Source organism: Ixodes scapularis, unplaced genomic scaffold, assembly GCF_016920785.2.
Source record: "Ixodes scapularis isolate PalLabHiFi unplaced genomic scaffold, ASM1692078v2 PGA_scaffold5__190_contigs__length_132052651, whole genome shotgun sequence".
In the NCBI taxonomy this organism is placed as follows: Eukaryota; Metazoa; Arthropoda; class Arachnida; order Ixodida; family Ixodidae; genus Ixodes; species Ixodes scapularis.
In genome coordinates, this window is record NW_024609880.1 from 124470771 (window position 1) to 124490831 (window position 20061).

At 44.2% G+C, this 20061-nt stretch overlaps 1 protein-coding gene across 1 annotated transcript; it reads right to left on the reverse strand.

Annotated features, from left to right (window-relative positions):
* Window positions 1-1928: 1928 nt before the first annotated feature.
* On the reverse strand, window positions 1929-19128 carry LOC8040774. Its single transcript, XM_029977193.4, has 8 exons — window positions 19083-19128; window positions 15032-15182; window positions 11015-11088; window positions 10681-10806; window positions 9499-9669; window positions 4047-4172; window positions 3297-3366; window positions 1929-2231 (listed from the first exon to the last, which is right to left on the reverse strand). The coding sequence occupies exons 1-8, from the start codon at window positions 19124-19126 to the stop codon at window positions 2073-2075; spliced, it is 921 nt and encodes a 306-aa protein (XP_029833053.3). The 5' UTR covers window positions 19127-19128; the 3' UTR covers window positions 1929-2072.
* Between the last annotated feature and the right edge of the window lie 933 nt (window positions 19129-20061).

Below are 20061 nucleotides of genomic sequence, written 5' to 3' on the forward strand. Positions count from 1 at the left end.
TCACCTTCACTTTCTGCTACTACAAGTAGAAACAAATCTAGAGCTCTCTTAATCCTTCATGCAAGTAGAACTATAGAGCATTCATAACTTATATCGTTCTTGTTATGTCCAATTTAAAATGGTACTGTAAGAATCGCACATATTTTGTTTTACTGTGCGTGTAATAGCTTTCCAATATACGGAACGCTTTTTTACATACCACCTTCACAATTTATCTTAATCACTGTTCTGCATAAACAACGAGGCATGTAGAACCTTTTTTGCAAAAAATGTTCCCGTTGCTAAATGAAACCTAAGTGGAACGAGATCAAGAGGGTAGCAACACCACAGCGCACCGAAAACCCCAAGAGACGGACAAGTTTGAAAGTTGACATTTACTTTATACCGCCAGTCGATTCTGCACATGAAATATGGAAGGCGGGGGAGGGGGGAGAGGACTCTTGCCTGACTCGCCAAGATATTAGTGGGGAAAGCGGGGAGTAGTGCCACTAAATAAGCTACGCTTCAGAGTAACGACACTTCGCCATATTGTGTCTTAAAATCATGGTTGCCAGTTTTCTGAAGCTGTATCTGAAATCACAGGAAACGCTTCTCCGCCCTCTACAAATGTTTAAACAGTTCGCGACAGAGCAAAGCAATCTTAGATGACCTTCCTAACACCAACTCTAATGCTGAGGAAGCCTCCCTTATGAATCAGGACGATCGGCAGTTGTGTCTGCTCTGCATACGAGCCAAAATGGCGGCGCCCACAACAATATCGGGGAACGGAGTGCCGATACTCTAAGCGCAGCTCATTTAGTGGCTCTAGCGGGGAGAGAGAAAAAAAGAGCCGAAACGCTTCGTAACGTGACATGGCGATTAAAGTATAAGACTCCTGACAGACGACGCCATAAAGCTCCTTTTCAATAAATATGCCTTCCGCGAAAGGATATTCTACTAAAGGAGCTATACTGTCACAGGGACAGCAGAATGTTAATTACCAACGATACTGATTCCTTTGGGGCTGGCAACACAAAGTTAAAACCGAAAATTTTACAATCGTTTGAAACATTACTAGTAAACGCTTTTTTCATGAAAAATTTCTGGAACGCGAATAATTTGAACAATGTAGAAAGGAAACATTCGCAAGAAGCTTACGTATCATAGCCAGACACTGGCAACCACGACAGTATACTAAATTTACAGTGTACTAAATTATCCTGCTTGATGAAACCTAGAAATCATTGGAAACTTGTATCTTCTGATAACTGAAATTTAAAAAAAAATTATATTTGAGTTTAATGCTTTCTTCGCGGCGAGAAGTTTTGGTATTGCCGCCTGGTGGAATTTTTTCACAATTAAGAGTGAGGACACTTCAACTTCTGCTGGCGCAAGCACGTGCAATGCCGAACTTCTACGCCTTTTGAAAATTACAACATAACCGCGTGGTTAGCACGTGCACTACTCATAATGAGGAAAACAGAAGCGCCCATAGCGAGCTGCTCACCACGAATACCAGCAATACCCAAAAAGGGGAGTGAGCGTGCAGGCGAGTTTTTGAATAGCCCGAGACGGCGTGAGGGGAAAGGAGATTCCTATCGCCTCTGACGTCAGTTCTTCAAAGTTCTAACTCCAGGGAGACCCGAAATGATGCACCATCTCGCCTCTAATTCCGTGAGCGCCTACTGTTGAAAGTACTTCCTTTGCATTAAAGTACGCCAGCAAGAACCTTTCCCGAAATGGACGCTTTAGGGAAAGTAGCATTTGCTGTGCCGTGTGACACGAACTCGAACTCCTTCACCATTTCGAAGATTGTCCTTTCTACTAAAGGAGCTTAAGTGGCATAACACTAATTAGAGGCTTTAGAAAAAGGTGTATAAGACAAGTTTATATAAACAAAAGCTGCTGAAGCAATACAACAGTGGCTGCATTTACATTGTGTCGTGGGCTTAAAAAAACTAAATAATTTAGCTTAGTTGTATGGTAGCCTCACGCTAACCAAACCCCCCTCCCCATTTTTTTTTCTTTTGAAAACGTCCATCAAGGATGATGCTACCCTAATTAATGCGCGAAGATAAAGCTGAATCAGGCTGCTAGACGTAGGTTTCTGCTGCAGGTGGCAGCTGGCCTTGCACCCAGCGATGCACTCCCGCGGCGTCCCTTCGCAACTTGGCCAAGGTCTCTTTTGTCTCACGCATCTCTTGAGAGACTTTCGTCCACGGGCAGTGAAACCCGCGTAGCTTGGCCGTATACTGCAAAAACAAATACGTCAATTTCACCCTAATGCTTACCGTGTTTGTCGAAATCGAAGCCTTGAAGACTGCTACATCAATTTGCTCATGTGGTTCCTGACGCTTTGCTTGAGATCACCTCTTGTCGAAGTCTATATTACTACTATATTGCTATATTACTACGTCCGTGTACGTAGCGTTTTTCTCAGGCCGGCCTGAGCCAAACTCTCAGGGCTTTCTGCATGTTCTCTTCTATTTATACAAATATGATTTGCCAGATTTAAAAATGGCAGTTTGCTGATGATATGTACAAAGAAAGGACGACCTTTGAAAACACTTCTACAAACACAATACCTTGAAGTAGGGTGCACTGGAAAGGGGTAGTGTTATGAACATTCACGCGGTATGAACAGTTTACATAGCAGACGACATCGACACCGATTTTGTATCTGCTGAAAAACAGGTAGTCACGTCATGATATGGTTAGATATCACAAGTGTGCTATTTCTAGCATTTTTGAAGCTCAACGTACATGTCGCAAAATTATGACAGCACAAGGTCACTCAGCGTCGAGGTTGATATCTTCGATAGCGAACGCTCGTTTAAAAATGACCAAAGCATTCCGCTTTATTAGGATCAATGTTTTTGTGTTTCCTTTTTTGTACAAAAAGATTGTATTTGTGTGTACGAGCATTTAGGCTTCGGGTGTTCGTGGACATGAAAAAGAAAGAATAAACAATAACGAATAAAGAATGGTATACTCTAGATCTATCGCAGGGGGGACGGTGGCCGAGTGGGCTAGCGTACACCAGCTCTGGATGAGCATCGTACCGGCATGCGGTAGTGTATCACTACTGCGTGGTGCACGTTAAAGACCAGAGGCTACTGGTTGTACCCGCACTGGCTAAATTGCTCATCTACAGCTGGAAGACAAGTCGCCCGTTGAGGCAGACTAAGTTCTAGGCTGTATAAACATACACAATTTGTTTTTCTAGGTCTCTCGCAGCAGTTTTTTTGCCATAAATTTTTTATATGTCCGGGATATACAAGTGACCGTAATTCACAATCATGTTGCTTTCTTCTCACCCTTTTCAGCTCCTCCTCATTGTCGATTAGTTTTGAGAACGAACAAGGGCCAGATTCCATAACCTCCAGACTGTGAAGAAGAAGAAGAAAAAAAAAAGCCATGTTAATAAAGTTGTATCGTAACGTCGTCTCGCGCCGTGAACATACATAGGTTTGAAGCCGATATCGGAAGCAGAGTGCCGTTTATAATTTTTGTATAAGTCGTCAAATAGGAACCTGTCAAATAATTCTAAAGGTGTTATGACTACAAGGCCACGTTACAGCAGGGTTAAAAGCTGGGCTAGTTGGTAGTGGTTCATAATGAGACAAAAAGCGCAAAAAAAGTAGGACCAAAAGAATGACGCGTATGACCGACAAGCACTTGTATATCGTACGTGTCCTCATTTTTGTTCTATTTTTTTGGGCGCGTTTTATTGCATCATGGCACACGTTACGTTTTTTTTTGACGAGCAAATGAAACCGAAACAAATTGTCCACGAAAATGTCTTCATAAAATAGCGTGAATGAGAAATATAATTTTCCTTTACGTATTAAAACATCGATACCTGTGTCTCAAAATATTTCAGGGGCGCGAGACGCACTGAAAAATACAAATAACTCCAGATCGAAAAAAAAAAAAAAAGTAAACGGAAATGTGGTTTGTGAAACAAAGCTTTCGCTACCTTTTGTGCTTAAGAAAGTTGAGAGATTTAAGAGTCGGGCACAGCTGAAATTTTATTTTTTTTTCGGATGAAACGGAGCAAAACTCACGGCAAGCGTTGAAGTTCCTCCGCAGTAAAACTCAACGTCACTCGGAGGACGGCCTTCCGTAGATTGCCTGTGACCATGTGATCGTACTCCTCAGTTGAAAGAGCGTTGTAGTGGAGTCGGACAATTCTAGGAGACAAAAGGCAGATAGACGATGAGACACGTTCGGAGCAGGAAAAGTTAGAAGCGAGGAAAGTTAAAAAAAAAGGGAAAAATAATTAAAAAAAAGTCCGAGGACGCCTAAGCACTTTTTATGAGTTGTGAATGGGCGCGTGCAGTAGCGGCTCCCTCAGCTCCAAACGGAGCAACTCGAGTCGGAGTCCACGGAGCGCCTACCGAACGGCAAAAAAAAACAAAAAAAAAACGCGGCTCCTCAGCTGCTTTTACGCGATTTCCGCTTCCTCCCCTGTGCCAGGCCAACACCAGACGGTCTCCGAATAAAATGAAAGCAGACGATGGCGAGCACGATCGCTTTTATTTGACGCTGGTATTGGAGAAGTCTTTACAAGGTCGTTGAAGAAAAATCGAGTGACTTTACACATGAGCGCTGCTGTTCGAAGAGGTCCAACGGGATCGAGCCCTTCGCAGGGGGGTGCAAAGGCTGCTTCTTTATTACAAAAACCAACAAAAACATCGTCAGCACACGCAAAATATGGAGCTCAGCGAATCTCCGCCGCCGGTTGCGATACTTATATACAACTGGTGATGGACCGAATCTGCCGAACTTCAAGATTCGGCAAAGTTTGGCAAATAACGAACTTTTGAAGGAAAGTTCGGCCAAGACTCGGCAAAACTTCGGCAAATGTCTGCGCGCGCGCGAGAACGCGACGGAGCCATGGATTGCAAATGGACGCCGTGCGGTCGTGCCATCACCATCGTGCAGTGTAGTACAGCCAGTGGTTACGGCGAGGTGTGGAGTAGGCAACGCGGTAACTGTGCGCTTGTGAGCGAGTGTGGTTCTCTTGAACATTTTTGCCACAAGAATAGGAGATCGGCAGTAATTTACGCAGTCCACATCGCAAGTGACAAATGATCCGGTAAATTCTGGATAACGTGATTTTCCTTGGACATTTCCAGTGATGGAACGAGAGAAGTAGTGTGTGCCAAAACAAAATAATATTGCCGTTTACACTAGCGTTATTTCGCGATTTTCATGTACTTCCATAAAACTAAACACAGAACTATAATGCTCGACGTTGCACATCCGACCCCCCCCCCCCCCCTCCCAATGCCTAACTCTCTCTATCTTTCTAAATGTTCCAGTGTGTCCTAACACCAGAAACCGGTATTTTAAAGGTTAAAAGTGAGACGTTGTGAATATGGGACGCACACTTTCATGCAAGGCTGGCGTCAAGTGACTCAAATCGAAAAACATGCATATTTACAATAGTATTATTTCTTCTGATGAAGGCTCAGCAACCGTTGCATTCGTTTTCGCGCGCGCACAAACCGTTGACTCTCAGAGAAAGCAAGAACGCAGCGTTATTGCCTTCATTTTAACAATGCACAAACACTTGCAGGCTTGCGCTGATAATGCCTCAAAATTGAAACTATCGTAGCATGATTAGTGACTACGCACTGCGCGACGCTCGCTTCTACTCAACCACGTTGTCACGGCACATCTGCAAGGAGTCATTAAAATTGCCGGTAAACACACAAAAACGACACCGATACAAATATCTTGTAGAATATAATGCCGCGCGCCAAGTAGGCAGCGCTGCCGTAGCCTAATGGTTATCGCGCTTGCTTCCCACGTGAAGGGCCAGAAATCGAACCCTGGCCCTTCGCGTGGGAGGCAAGCGCGATAACCATTAGGCTACGGCCGCGCTGCCTACTTGGCGCGCGGCAATATCACCTTATTTAGTAATAACTGTGTCAGTATGCGTTACAAGTTGCATTTAAGTTTAGAAGAAAAAAACATAAAACGTTTTTTTCGCTAGGAAAAAACTAAATATGAACGTTAAATCTGGTAATAATGTATTTTTGCCGAATCTTTGCCGAATCTTAGAAATGTTCGGCAAAAGTTTGACTTTGCCGAATCCCAGGATTTGCGCCGACATTTCGATTCCGCAAAAGTTCGGCCCATACGTTTGTATGGGCCGAACTTACAACCATAGGTTTGTTCTGCCCTTCGTTACGAGCTTCCTATAAAATGTATTCGTATACACACGGGAAGTTCGGCCGCGCTCAACCATCAAGGTTTCGCCGGCCGAAGCGAGCGTCAGCCAACGTAGACCCCGATTTAGCTACGCAAGCAAAACATTATCGAGATCATGCTTTGCGTGAGGCTACCGAATTCGCGTTTATACCCGCCTTGTTCAGTTCAGCGCGGACAGGACTATCGTCAATGTTCACCCAGTTTCCGAGCAACGGCGATCAAGACATGGTGTCAAATGAACGTTTACGTTGTTTATTAGCATATTCAAACGAAAAATATTACTGTCTAATGCATTTTCCGAAAAGAGCTTTACCAGAAAAAGAAATTAGAACGCGTTTTGCGTCTTACCTTGAGCACTTTTCATTAACAAAAGCGAGCAAACCGCACACCCGCGACAGAACTAAGGATGTCAGAACCGACGCAGCCAACGTTGGACGCAGCTCCTCACACCATTTTTTTTTTTTCTCTTTTAGCGCCGGAACCTCGTCGCGATCCGGAATTACGTCATGCTGCGCTCTTTTGACTCCTCATGCACCGTCTTCGGAGAGAATGCACGAGAGCCTGACTCCGAGAACTCGGAGTAACGTGCACCGGAAGTCGGTCTTTGCCGTCTAGTGCAAGGAGCGCTGACTCCTTGACTTCTGGAGCCGCTACTGAACGCGCCCAACGCGAAAGCATGAATGTCGTTCTTCCGCTCCTTAGTTCGTCTGCGGCGTAGGGGCGTGGACGGCCACGTTTCGCCGGCGGACGGCCGAGCGCGCGCTTTTGTGAGGTGGCCGCGCCGCGCTGAGCTCGGCCGTGCGATCCCTCTGGAGTCTGCCCGAACGGGCTCTTCTGGCCCTGCCACCACCGCTCACTCCTCTTACCGGCGACCGCGCCGCTGCGTGCGCTACGCCGCCACGAAGAGGGCTCCTCTCATGGCTTTTTTTAGGGGCGAAGCTCCTTAGGGGCTAGCCATGTCCGTATGTCCGTCCGTTGTCCGGCGTCGGGTGCTCGTGTAGGGCAAACGAAACAACAACCGCATCTCCACGTGGTGAATGATGTTGATTGGGGCGAAGCTCTGGTGGTGCTTGTCTGCGTAGACGCTGAGCCGCAGCATGCAGAGCCTTTCGTTCGTTTTCATTCATGTCAGAAAGAGAATGTGTGGTATGGAACGTGGTTATATACGCATTTGAGCATTTGACCGCAGCGTGACATGGATGAAAACGAACGAAAGGCTCGGCATGCTGCGGCTCAGCGTCTACGCAGACAAGCACCACCCGAGCTTCGCCCCAATCAACACCATTCACCACGTGGAGAGGTGGTTGATTTTTTTAATTACGCCGCACGAGAGCCAATGGGAGCCTCGTTTGTTGATGACACGCGCCAGCCAATGGAAGCATAATCCATCAGAAATCGACTTCTCCTGGGAAGGGGGATTTTAGGTACCGTTTGGCCAACGTTTGGCGCGGTTTCAAAGCTGACGACGGTGGCTCGCTCCTTGGGACATTTAATGCTTCCGCATTAATAACAGTGCCCAGTGCTACACTCCCAATGCTTAAATATTTCGGTTCTCTCGTTACACCTACAGTGTCATTTTGTGTCTTCGCTATAGTAACCGCTTGAATATATCTGGTTTCCAATAATTTTATATTTTAATAGTTTACAGGTGTTGGAATTACGACTTATGACAAGAATGCATTTAAAGTGCTTTGGCATAGTTTCATGGAGCATTCCGTGGAGCATGATTCAAACAAGTGAGCTCCTGTCCACTTGTGATTGCAACGATGCAGGCTCACTTTGCTTTTGGTGAAAAGATAAATTATAGGTGGCGCTCTGCCCAGCTTGTTCGCTTAAATGGTAAAACAAAATGGCTAGGTGGCGTAAGCTACCGCCCGATCCAAAGGGCTCAGCCGTATTCATCCATCCATCCATCCATCCATCGCTACACATCTCGGTATTAAGCCGACCCAGAGCCTGTGAACTTGATTCTTTACACTAACTGCCTTGATAAAGCCTGGAGATTTGACAGTAGTGCTACGTCAGTATTCGGCTGAGACGAGTGTTCACATTACTGGTTGCACGCAAGCCGCAAGCGAACACTGACGATAGAGTTCGGATACCTCATCCACGCGCTGTTTCCGAAACAAATATATAATTTATGGTTATGATGATAATGCAATTAATGCAAAGGTGCTACCGAGCGCAACAAGAATACCGATAATAGGATTCTACTTCTCCAGGGATCATAATCGTTACTTATGGTTGTTTCATAGACAGTTCAAGTGAACCGTTGGGAGTCGTGACAGATCGATTTCCTGCCCACACGAAGCACGGCAGCGTCAGAATGAACCCATTCATTGGCATTCTGTTCATCTGTACAATTGTGTAGACTAGAGTGCTTCCATGTACTTTATTTTAGGGCGACGCCACGTTCCGTAAAAGCTGTGGCCAGCAGTAAGTGATAGTAAATATATAAAAGAAATAGCGTGATCCGAAACGGCGGCAGAGCGACGGACCGACCAAAGCCCTTACTTTTGACCAGCTCAGCGTTCCCACTGAAGTGTACACCTTAGTGTTGACAGAAGTGAACACCAGGTTAGTCAAAACGCCCCGTGTGTACTAGAACCACTGTATGGTTTAGTTGCCGCAGTAGCGCCACGCTTTTGCCAGTCTCTCGCCGCGATTTGTCTAGAAATGGACCATTGCAACTAGTCGAAATGGCTCAGTTTCCATAGTAACTGACAGAGTCGAAGAGCGCTGAAAATTGCCGAAGTAGCGATCGTATATTCCAGAGCGCACTCCGTCTGCCTTTCGTCTGCTTCTTTAGCTTCTCCAGTGCGAAGAAAAAATTGCCAGTGTCCGTCTCAGCGTGCGTTGAACATACGGTGAGTGAGCTACTCAAATCTTAAGATGTGCTCGTGCAGGTATGCCAACGACGCGTTTATGACTTTTACTCACTTTTACCAAATTTTATTGTGTTTCAATGTATGTATGGAGATATAAAATGAGCCATAATAAACGAACAGGCCGCCAGTTGCTGCGGGCAGCTCCGTTTCTATGATAACCTCTAGGCCCAAAATGAAGATTACAATTGGCGCTCCTGATGTGGTGCATCTAGGTCTTCTTTGCGTCCTGCGCTACTCAGGCAGTTAAAGCTGCCATATAGAGTGAGTCTAGTGTGCACTGCTCTTTCACGTGAATCAAGCGAAGAACAGGAACTCGTTAGAGATTTCGCTATTCAAGGTCGCCCGTGTTTTCGAAAACTGCTATTGGATTCCCTGTTTTCTATTTCTATATATATAAAAAGAATCTTACTCGTCCACAAGGGACTCGTTGGTGGAGTAGCCAGCCACATCCAGAGCCAAGCTGGGTGAGCTTTCCTGCCTCAGCAATGCTGCTACGCGTTCCTTGTCCTCTGGACTCCCGTGACGAAGCGCCATGCCCGCCACCTCAGTTTCACTGAGGAAGGACTTTTCGCCCAGCCCTCTGTTGGCCATCAAAGAAATCATCAGTTAGTTTTCATTCAAATTAAGAAACGTAGCATAACGACGATGTTTTTCTTTCTTATCACGCAGCGATACGAGTTTAAGTCTGGAGTGTTGACTACCAGAAGCCAAATAAAGATTGAATTGCAGCGTGGCTTTTACTTGTCTGCGTAGTCAACACTCAGCTGCACGTCAATACACTACCCTCACAAGCAATATAAGTACAAAGAAAGAAAGAAATCCCAATCCGGATTTTTTTTTTTTTTTTTGTGCATTTGTGGTTTTTAGAAGCTCTATTGTTTCTCAAGTCGTCAAAACATCTGAGGTATGATACCTAAACTTTGCACTCAGTTCGTAGATTGTACCACAGGTCTCTCAAACTGGCAGGTACGTCGACGAAGCGTGAAGGAGTGTTTCAGTTCATATTGTCCACGATAGTACGCAATTCGCAACCCCAGTCCGTCGCTCGCCCTCTAGCGGATGAACGAGGAACCACTTGAGCGGGGACGGCGGCGAAGACGGTGGTGGGGACCGTCGGCCTTGGAGCTGCTGTTACCGAATGGTCTTGACCTACGCGTTCGTGCATTATGCAGCTTTAACGAACAAAAGCGAGCGCGATATCAACATGTTCATTTTCTTAACGCACGTCAACATCTGCCTCATTTGCGAAGCTCTGACCGCTTCTAATTTCAGCCAAATCAATTAAATTTTAGCACACTGACCAGCTTCAGCGAGCAGGCGCACTGGAAATCCTGGAGAATCTCTCCCCGTCTCTTCCGCCATCTTGGAACTACCGACCCGCCATCTATAGGAAGTTGGAGTTGCGAACGTGATAATTCAACGACTGACGTCTGCCGTGTTGAAGACATCACAAAACATCACGCACGCGGATATTTGAAAAGAGTAAAAACACGTTACTCGATTTTTTTTTTTCGTTTTCATGTGCAGCTTTTGTACTAGGAATTCGCAATGACATATTCCGTTTCCGGTGCGTTTTCTCGATCGGACATACGTTCTAAAATGCCTTAATCCCGCTTTCCAGTCACTGCCGCCCCGATGCCAGTGATCGAGAGAAGCGTTCACGCAGCTTGGGTGGTCGACGCTGCATAAAACCTTGACCACCGCTCGACTCTGCCATCTGGGGACAAAAGAAAGTTCACAACGCTGTATAATTCATGCATTCTGAAGACTGGAAACGTACGCGTATTTCAATAACATCGTTTTCTAGTGTTGCAAACATTACGCTGCCACGTAATTACTTTGAATGAACTACGCTTTCATTCTCAGTTTTACATTAACAGGTTAGTTACAGTTACAGTTTGTTTTATTAATTCTGGACGACTCACCTGCCATCTGCCTCTGCATTTCTGCTGTATGATGTTACAGATGCCGCGTCATCCATAATAGTTGACACTCGTTCCTGCGTGATTGACGAATTCATCTTATTTGTTTCAATGATCACTCCGCTGCTCAAACTTGGTTTGCCCACAACAGCTACAAACGTTTACGGGAAGTTCCGTTTTGCAGGTAGATTGTTAAACACATATCAAGGCGCGTCATAAAAAAAACAAATAAGCACTTCGGTTGTACTTCAGATAATCGTTGTTTGTCATTAAATCTCGGTGAAATTGTTTACGTACCGACACGTGCATTCGTCTAAAAACAGTGTCTTATCCAGAAAGCTACACGCTGTGCACTCAGTGCAAAACCAGTACACAAGATGCATATTGAAGGCAAAATTGCTATAGCGCCTACAAAAATATGTAATGAGACGTAGCCGAATGTCGGTATAGCAACTAGGAATAAAAAGAAAAATTGATTTAGCTGCGCAGTACAACCTTGCACGACGAGTTGCTGAACGAAGTTACATTCCACAGCCGGAAGGGTTACTTGTTTGTATATGGTCACCATACCGACTATTGGTTACACGTTTGCGTTCTGCGCCCGGTGTGTGTCTTTAGAGAGGGAGTTGGCGGTTTCTGGTGTATGTTTTTTTTATATTTTTTCAATATCTGAGTATTTTCTAGACGACCATTACGGGTGGGTCTGAAGAATGCTCCAAACCGGAACGGCCTTAGCGGCTGAAGGGAATCATGGGAAACAGCTGTCAACTAGGAACTGCGTTTCGGTTTCCCCCATCGTATCACGGCCAACCCAGCGGACCTGTAGCTCGCCGCAGAGTACCTACCGGTAGTCTTTGTGCAATGACTTTACAAGACCAAGTAGCGCGGTAACAGTGTACCCTTCTTCTTGTGACTTTATTATACCGTAAACATTCAATGCCAAAGCAAACCACGTCGCTACAACGCAGGTGAGCTGACCGCTGATCGGCGTACGCCGCTTTCCGCACCTAACGCCACTCTTTCCTGGGAAAAGTGGCGCCATTCATTGTTGTGAAAATGCTCGAGACACGTGCCGCGCGCCACTTCCGGGAAAAACATGGCGTCTGAAATTAGCTCAGTGCTGCGCTGTGCCGCCATGATCTTCCCAAGGGCTGCACGTTGCACGTGCCTCTTGAATCGACGCACCTGCCGCTACTTTTAGAACATAAAGGGGCTTTATGAGCACTACGGTGATGAGCGCCAACTTGGTGTGTGCGTTAATTTGTTCTGAACTTTGATAGGCTTCGAGAAGGGCTTGTACCAAGATTGCGATACTTTACTAAGGGGAATACATCTCATTCCGGAGAAATACAATGGCTTTGGCGCGGACAGGTTTCCGGTAGTTCAAACGGCTGGATGGGCCGCAGCGTCGGTTCTCGAAGTGGGAGTTACGGCGAGCGCCACCTATCGTTGTGGACGTGGCGGCTAAAATAATTTAACTGTATAGACGCTTTGCAGCAGCTGTGCATGGGCGCCGCCATAACTGACCTTCAGTTTTTGTTTCCCCTTATTACGTTTACTTCACTTCATTATTACCATAGCAGGCTAGGTCCCATTGCCATCCCAGATTTTATTCCGTCATAGAAACAACAGAAATAGAGCTCAAACTTTAATGCTAAACATTAGAACCTCCGAGCAGTGGGAGACCGTGCTGCTCAGCTCGGACCCGGGTGAACAGGTCCGTCTGGTCAAAGATGGCCGTGGCCGCCGCCAAGGAACAAGGACTCCTGGCCGCCAACTGAGGGGGGAGAGGGGGAGGCTCTCTCAACACTCCCCCTTCCCTGACCCCATCTATGGGCAAATTAAATGTTGTCATCATCATCCGTCTTTCTCCCCAGCATTGGCCTTTGTGGAGGCTCGTCCACACCAATTTTAGTAGCTCGGTATCTCGGTAAAACAAGAGAAGGTCAGCAATGGCGGCTGCATTCTGGCGCGTGTGTAAAGCGTCTATTCCGTTCATCCCTAAATTGACAATGCGATGGAAGCTACACGCTCGTTGAACAAGTCGTGCGTTTATCATTCGCCACGCGATCACACCCCTGCCAATACTCGCGCGCAGGGAGCGAGGTTAGGGGCAAAAAAGGGGGACTGTTCACTGGTCCAGCGAGGACGCAGATACCACCGTACTATCCACTTAGGCGTGAACGAAGTATAGGAGCTCTATTGTGTCCAGTGGACGGGCCACAATCCGTTCTGTCTATGTGTCACAGCTTGTGTCACAAGCAAAAATAAAACAGGGTATTTTTTTAAGAATTGTATTTGCACACGCTACTTATTGAAATAAACTGGTAACTGCTAATTAACTGTCCTCAAATTAAAAAAAAAAACAAAGCTACGGATAGATAGAGATCCTAAGAGTAATATAACTAGTCGATGCGGACGAGTTATAAAACTTTTACACAATAATTATTCGCAAATACATTAGTTTTTGTTTTTACACGGTAGACAGGGAAACTTGAAAACAACAGAACTATAGAAAAGCTGCATAATTCTACGAAATCATTATGTACGCTTTATTTCTCGAACAACTCCTTTTTGGCCTTCAACAAAATATTTTATTGTTCAACATACGAATAATACTCCACAGGTTTCGGAAATCGCTTTTGTAAAAGTGATCGGAGCACACGCGTTTTTCGTGCAGAGGCTCCGGTCCCTGCTCCTTGAAATCAAGTGCGGCAGGCATGTAGTGAACTAGCCATTCCCAGAAGTTGGAATGATATGCCTTGTCGTTTACTTGAAGGTCATAAAGTCAGAAGTAATACAGGAGGTAATAAAAGCTGCATACTTACATGTCTGTTTCCCGTGAAAAACAAAAGGACAGCCATTACGCCTACAAACCGCGGTTCTTGCAGACGGTAAAGTAGCCAACAGTCTTCCCCATTATCAGATTTTCATATCGTCAACTACATCCTCATCTACAATTGTTGCGAGAACACTGAACGCCACCCGGAGAAAAGATAACGCAGTCTAGCTTGACACCGAAGCAACGTCGTGTGCCGGGACTGACAGCACGTTGGAGCGGACTGCGCATGCGCTGACGGACGCAGACGTGCCACCACACCGCAGGGGGAGGATCCGGCGCTCTAGGCGCGCTGTTTAATGCAAGTGAACACAGTGGAATCCATTCTTCCTAGTAAGGTATTTGATTAGCATCGGTCGGGCTTTCATCTCATATTGAGTTTGCTCTTTAACTTGCATTGTTGCAACGCGGTTTGTTTTTGGCCATCAAGAGCTGACGTCAAATAAGTAACGAGAAGAAACCAGTCCTTTGACTGCAGCACTTTCACATGCATATCAAATTCATGAAATCTACAGCGAGGTACGCAGTGATAGGTTGAAAAGTAGAGGTCCGTGGTGTCTGCGGCTGACCGTGGTACGATGGGGGAAACCTAAACACAGATCTTGGTTGACAATTGCTTCCTAGAGTGCCACTCAGCCGCTAGGGGCGCTCCGGTTTAGCACATTGTTCGTTGTACAAAACTTATAAAGACCAAAATGTGTTTAGAAAATTGCATGGTGAAATCACTACTACAACTCACATTAATACATCAAAAGGAAAGCGAATTTAAACTGGATTTACAGATATAAGAATACAATATTTGCAAAATTAGTACCGATAGAATACGCTCAATCTTTTAAATACATATTTTTTATTAAAAAAATAGATGTTCCTGTGAAAATCAAAAATGACATACTTCAGTGGACTTAACAGCAGTATCTGGAAGTTCATTGCACTCTTCAAACGCTTCAACAAAAAGAAATGCGAATTGACTTATGTCAGCTGCGTTGCCAGCTCCAGTACTACGGCCATCAACCAAAGAAGACACTCTCTACTTGGAGCGAGGTACCTTCAGTGCAGAATTAAAGAACCTTAAAATGATTTAGTGTCTCTCTGGTCATTGGGGTGTCTGCTTACGTTGTAAATTCATCAATCGCCACGGTTGGCGCCACTCTCGCTGCATCTTCAAAACTCAGTCTTACCATTATGCTTTTCGTTAGGTTGAACCGTTGGAGGTAAAATTCAACGGGGCTCATTAGCGTATCTTCCGTCTCCAACCATGCAGGGTGACCCGACGGGTGACTCAATAGGGGGAGCATATTCAGCACGCTCTCCAGCGGTGCCTCGTCCGATCTGCAAACCATTGCCCATTCAGGTGATGAGGATTAGACCAAGTTATTAGTACTACGGCCATTACCGGTGGTGCCCATAATAAGTTAACTCATCCCAGTGGAGAACTCCTTTCTCCAGATTTGTGTCCAGAATTTTTTTAGGGCACAGCAAAATAACTTAACCACATATAATCTTAACTTGACACACAAATAATAAAAGAAACTCGGGACAAGGGTGGACGAAAATATCTTTCAATGAAAGACACGTTCGTCGTTCCTTGTTCCAAGTTTGTTTTATTTATTTTTTGTCAAGCCAACTTTACCAACACGCTTGACAGTTAGTTAATTTGACAGATCTTTTTTTTTTTTTTACTGAAAATTGTTACATTTTGCTGTTCAACCCTGAAGTATTGTCCAGACAACAATGAGGTGGTGCATACAATCTTCGCAACTGCAGAAAAAAAAAGTGATAATAGGCTATGAAATGACATTTAAAAATTGTATCCTAACCTTGGAATTTAAGTACTGCATAGCTTCCTGTTTCGTCCCGTCGGCTCTTGCTCACGTTTAACTACAAAAACGTCGCCACTTATTTATTTATTTTTTTAAATTTCAAATACCCTTAAGGTAAACACATTGAAGAGGGAGCGAGCTATACAAATATTTAGAATGCGCACATGTTAGTAAGAACTTTCTTAAACAGGACAATATCATTGATGTTGGCAATCGGGGCGGGAAGGCGATTCCAATCCAACGACGTTTGAGGCATGGAAGAATATTGAAATAACTATGTTTTCAAATTTGCAATGCCGACCTTATGGCTATGATTAATGCGAGTGGAGATGTAGGATGGTTGGTTAATTAAGGGGGGGGGGGGAAATGGTCTTGACGAAGGAATGCATTTGGTGGAATATTGTATGAAAAAGACACAAACGAAGTATTTTACGGCGATGAATAAGTGATGGTAAACCTAACGTGTTTTTCATTGTAGTGACGCTGGCTGTGCAGTGATAGTTTGACAGAATGAAACGGGCTGAGCGGTTCTGAAAGGATTCAAGTATGGTAATCAGTGACGAGTGAGCAAGGGCCCATACGGATGCAGCATATTCCAATTTTGGACGATATAGAGTTTTATACAAGGGTAGTTTCAATGAAGACGAAGTGAGGAAGAGATTTCTTTTCAAGTACCTTAAAATGCGGTTAACACTGCTGGCTATGTATTAGACATCAATCTTCGAAGAAGGGTTTCACGATATGTGAACTCCAAGATATTTATAAACAAACACTGCAGCGAGAGGTTTGCTGTTAAAATGGTAGGTATAACAGTCATATTAAGAACGTGATACTCTCATTGATTTGCATTTGTCAGTGTTTAGTTCCTTTAGCCACTGGTTACACCATAGCCATATCAGATCAAGGTCAGATTGTAAAAGGATGGTGCCGCATATGGCAGTAATTCTTCGATAGATTACGCAATCGTCAGCAAACAGGCAGATGGTAGAGGAGATGTATAATTATACGTCAGATTATAGTCTTTCACGCGCAATTTTTACACTTTAGATGACATAACTTAACCTGTATTTTTCTTTCCTTCGCTCTCTTGGGTTTAGGACGGACACTACCCAAAAAGGTCGACTTTTGAACATTCAGCTTAATATGAATGGAATTTACAATATATACAATTATAGACGTTTTTATCAGGAACACAATGACATCATTTAGGAAAACTATAATAGAAAAACTAACGTGATACCCAAGATTCTTCATCATTAGATATGCACTAGAATACCTGGAGAATGCAACTTTGAAAACAAAATATATAAAAAAAATATTTTTGTTTATTCTAACATCGCGCTGCAAAATCAAACAAATGTCTCGCCTTTTCTGTCGTCGACGAAATCTTATAAAAGACACCACAGCGTCAAAAGACAATGCCACAGTTGCATTGTTAGTTATATTTCAGTTAGGGCAAACTATGGGTGAGCTTTTTCTTTTGTCCCGTTAGCAAACGATAACCCTAAAGATGCTAAAGTTTTCCTAAAATGAAATTTATGTCCAAAACTGGAACGGAGAAAAACGCGTCCAAAGTGTTCAAACTCCTACCTTTTCTTTAGCATCGGTGAACATAAAATAATTTAGAAAAAGATAAGTATGCAGTGGTAAAAAACTGGAACTTTCTTTAAATACTCTCTGGATGCTGGTGGATGTAACTTTGGCATTCTTCAATATCACCTGTTTTTCTCATTCTGTTTTCTTCAGGGTAGTGTCCCTTTTTAAGTTGTGTCAACTTTTCACCAACTCGCCTGCGTTCGCAACGTTCCTTCAGTTTAGATGAGTTAACTTTACGGAAATTTTGAGATAGCTAGGAAGCAACACTTGCTATAGCTCATTGCCTCGGCTATATTTTTTTATGAAATGAACGTAGAATGTTTATTAATTTAATAAATATTTGATTCAATAAATGACGGAAGGAGAGGAAGCCTCAAAAAAATTGAGAGCCAATTCTTTCTGCCCTGTCAGTACCGTAAATTGGAGAGGTCCATTATCTGAAGTCCGACACGACTCGGCTGAGACAAAGTGATAAAAAATAGCTCGTCTCTTTGGTATTTTGCAGAGGCGCTCTAAATGCATAGCGTTCTAAATCCGTAGCACTTAGAACGCTTCTTTTCTCGTCCACCCAAAACCGAAATTCGTCGCACACATTGTGCATGGTATCAAATTAATCGTCTGTGAACTGGCGTTGAAACTGCCGGTCAACCGCTTTGCAATAACAACACTGGCTGGCGTCTTGTCTCTGCTGCGCCCGGCGCTCTCGCTTTGCAAACGCGTCCCTTGCCCTTCCCTCATCAACTTGCCGCGCCCATGGTTGCCTCACCAGCGCCGCTTTGGCGATACACAAAGCCCGCAAGCAAGAGCCTTTCACTGCCGCCGAACGCACAGTGAAAGGAAAATCCCCGCTCCAAAGTTGTCGTCGATCGTACGCCGAGCGTGATATCGGCGACCGCGCCGCACGCTCCACGCTGCACGCCCTATCAAGAAAACATCGACTGACACAAAAACGATAAGGCTGGTCCTATAGACTAGTGTAAACATAGCCCCCCTACTGCTGGCCCATGAGTGCAAGCATCTGCAGTTTGCGCGTGAACATAGCTTTTTTGACAAGCTTGATATTGCGCGGGCTTGTTCGCCCGAGCAGAGACGTGGCGGCGGCGACTGACCTTACTTGCAATCCTTTCTCAAACCATCGAAGCTGTTGCATCCGTTTGTACAGCTAATTGTTTATTTTATTGCGGCTCTCCACAACTTCCAAATTCCGAATTGCAAGACTCCTGCTGTCTATCTCAAAAAATAAAATATGAATGAAAAAAAAAAAACAGTATCTTTTATGCGATAAATAATGGTACAACCTTTTAAACAAGAACTCAGCTGCAATTATACATTTTGGATGTATATATCATACCAACGTCTCCAAGCAAATAGGGAATAAGTTGTCGAGAGAGTACCATTAAATACGAGCGCACAATTTTTCTTTAATTGTAAGTTCATTTTGAAATTATGCGTAGTCAAATGAGGCTATGTTCGGCTTATGTTACGTTGCAGAATATCTTGTTAATACTATTCCACATGAGCGAAATTAAAAAGTGACGATGCCGTATTGCCGCTAACTGTGTCGAGCCGTTCCTGTCGGAGATTGCTACAGACCTTTCCGAAAAAGGGCTCCCGACCGGTTCCATTTTAGTGTTCGTGCTTATGACTTGTGATTTGTTCGCTTTCTAAAGCGACAAACACGCGTATGTTTAAGCTCAGGCTACACAAACAAAACGTAGCTCCAATGTTCTACCTGTACATTAAGAGGCAGTTTCACTAGAAAACGGTTCTTCCAAATCTTAGAGCTCCAATGCATAGCGCGCGCGGAACTTACGAGAAGAAGTCAGCTATGTCTTCTTTCAGCCTCCACTTCGTCATGGAATCCACCCCCTGGAAAATAAACGTTTTACGAGTGTTAGCTAGCACAAGCATGGTTTCGAGGTAATTTCATGTACGCATAATGCGACAGAAAATGCCACATAAATAAAGAAATGCAACGAAACGCTATATCAAAAACAGATTAAGCAGCATAAATGGTGGGGGATCGGGGGTGATGTTGTATTACAAGTTGTGCTCCAATTTCAGCCATTACTATTCATTGAGTGTTGTTTGAAACTCTTCCAATCACCCATTTCAAGCGAAACAATACGCGGAATGAGCTGATAAGTTTATTCGGCAGAATAACAAAAACTTTCAGCCTTTCCACTTTAGTGAAGAAGGAAGACCAGCGGAGCTGTACAATGGAAAGTAATGACCGGCCGCAAGTCGGTGAGCCAAAGTGGAAAGGCTGCCGCCATCTATGAGCGACGGTGGCAACCAGATACGTGGCTTCCCGCCGTTGCTCATAGATGGCGGTAGGTGTTCAGAGTTCGGTGTCTTCATTTCTTTTGTGGAGGACAAGATCCTGGGGAAACTATCCCTTAACAGCTCCGCTGTAAAAAGATAACGGCGAAAAAATATATACGTATTAAAGACAAGGGAGCACCTCTGTGTAGAGTTTTCAATGGACTTTCATTCGTGATTAATACAAATTACAGATTTACATTCCTAATAAATCAAAGCTGAAATTAACTCCTTCTTGTCAGCGTATCTAAAAGTGACGGTAGAGATTCAGTATAGGATAAGCGTCGAAATAAGTTGTCTGATAACCAATATTAAGTTGTCTGATAACCAATACAAAAAAACTTCAAAATGAACTATTCGTTCCAGCTAGCGTTTATAAAATTTAACTTACAACTTAAAAAAAAGTTAGTCAATAAAAGTCATTTTCTTGTTTTCATATGGAAAAAGAATAGTGTGAAGTTTTTCCGCGG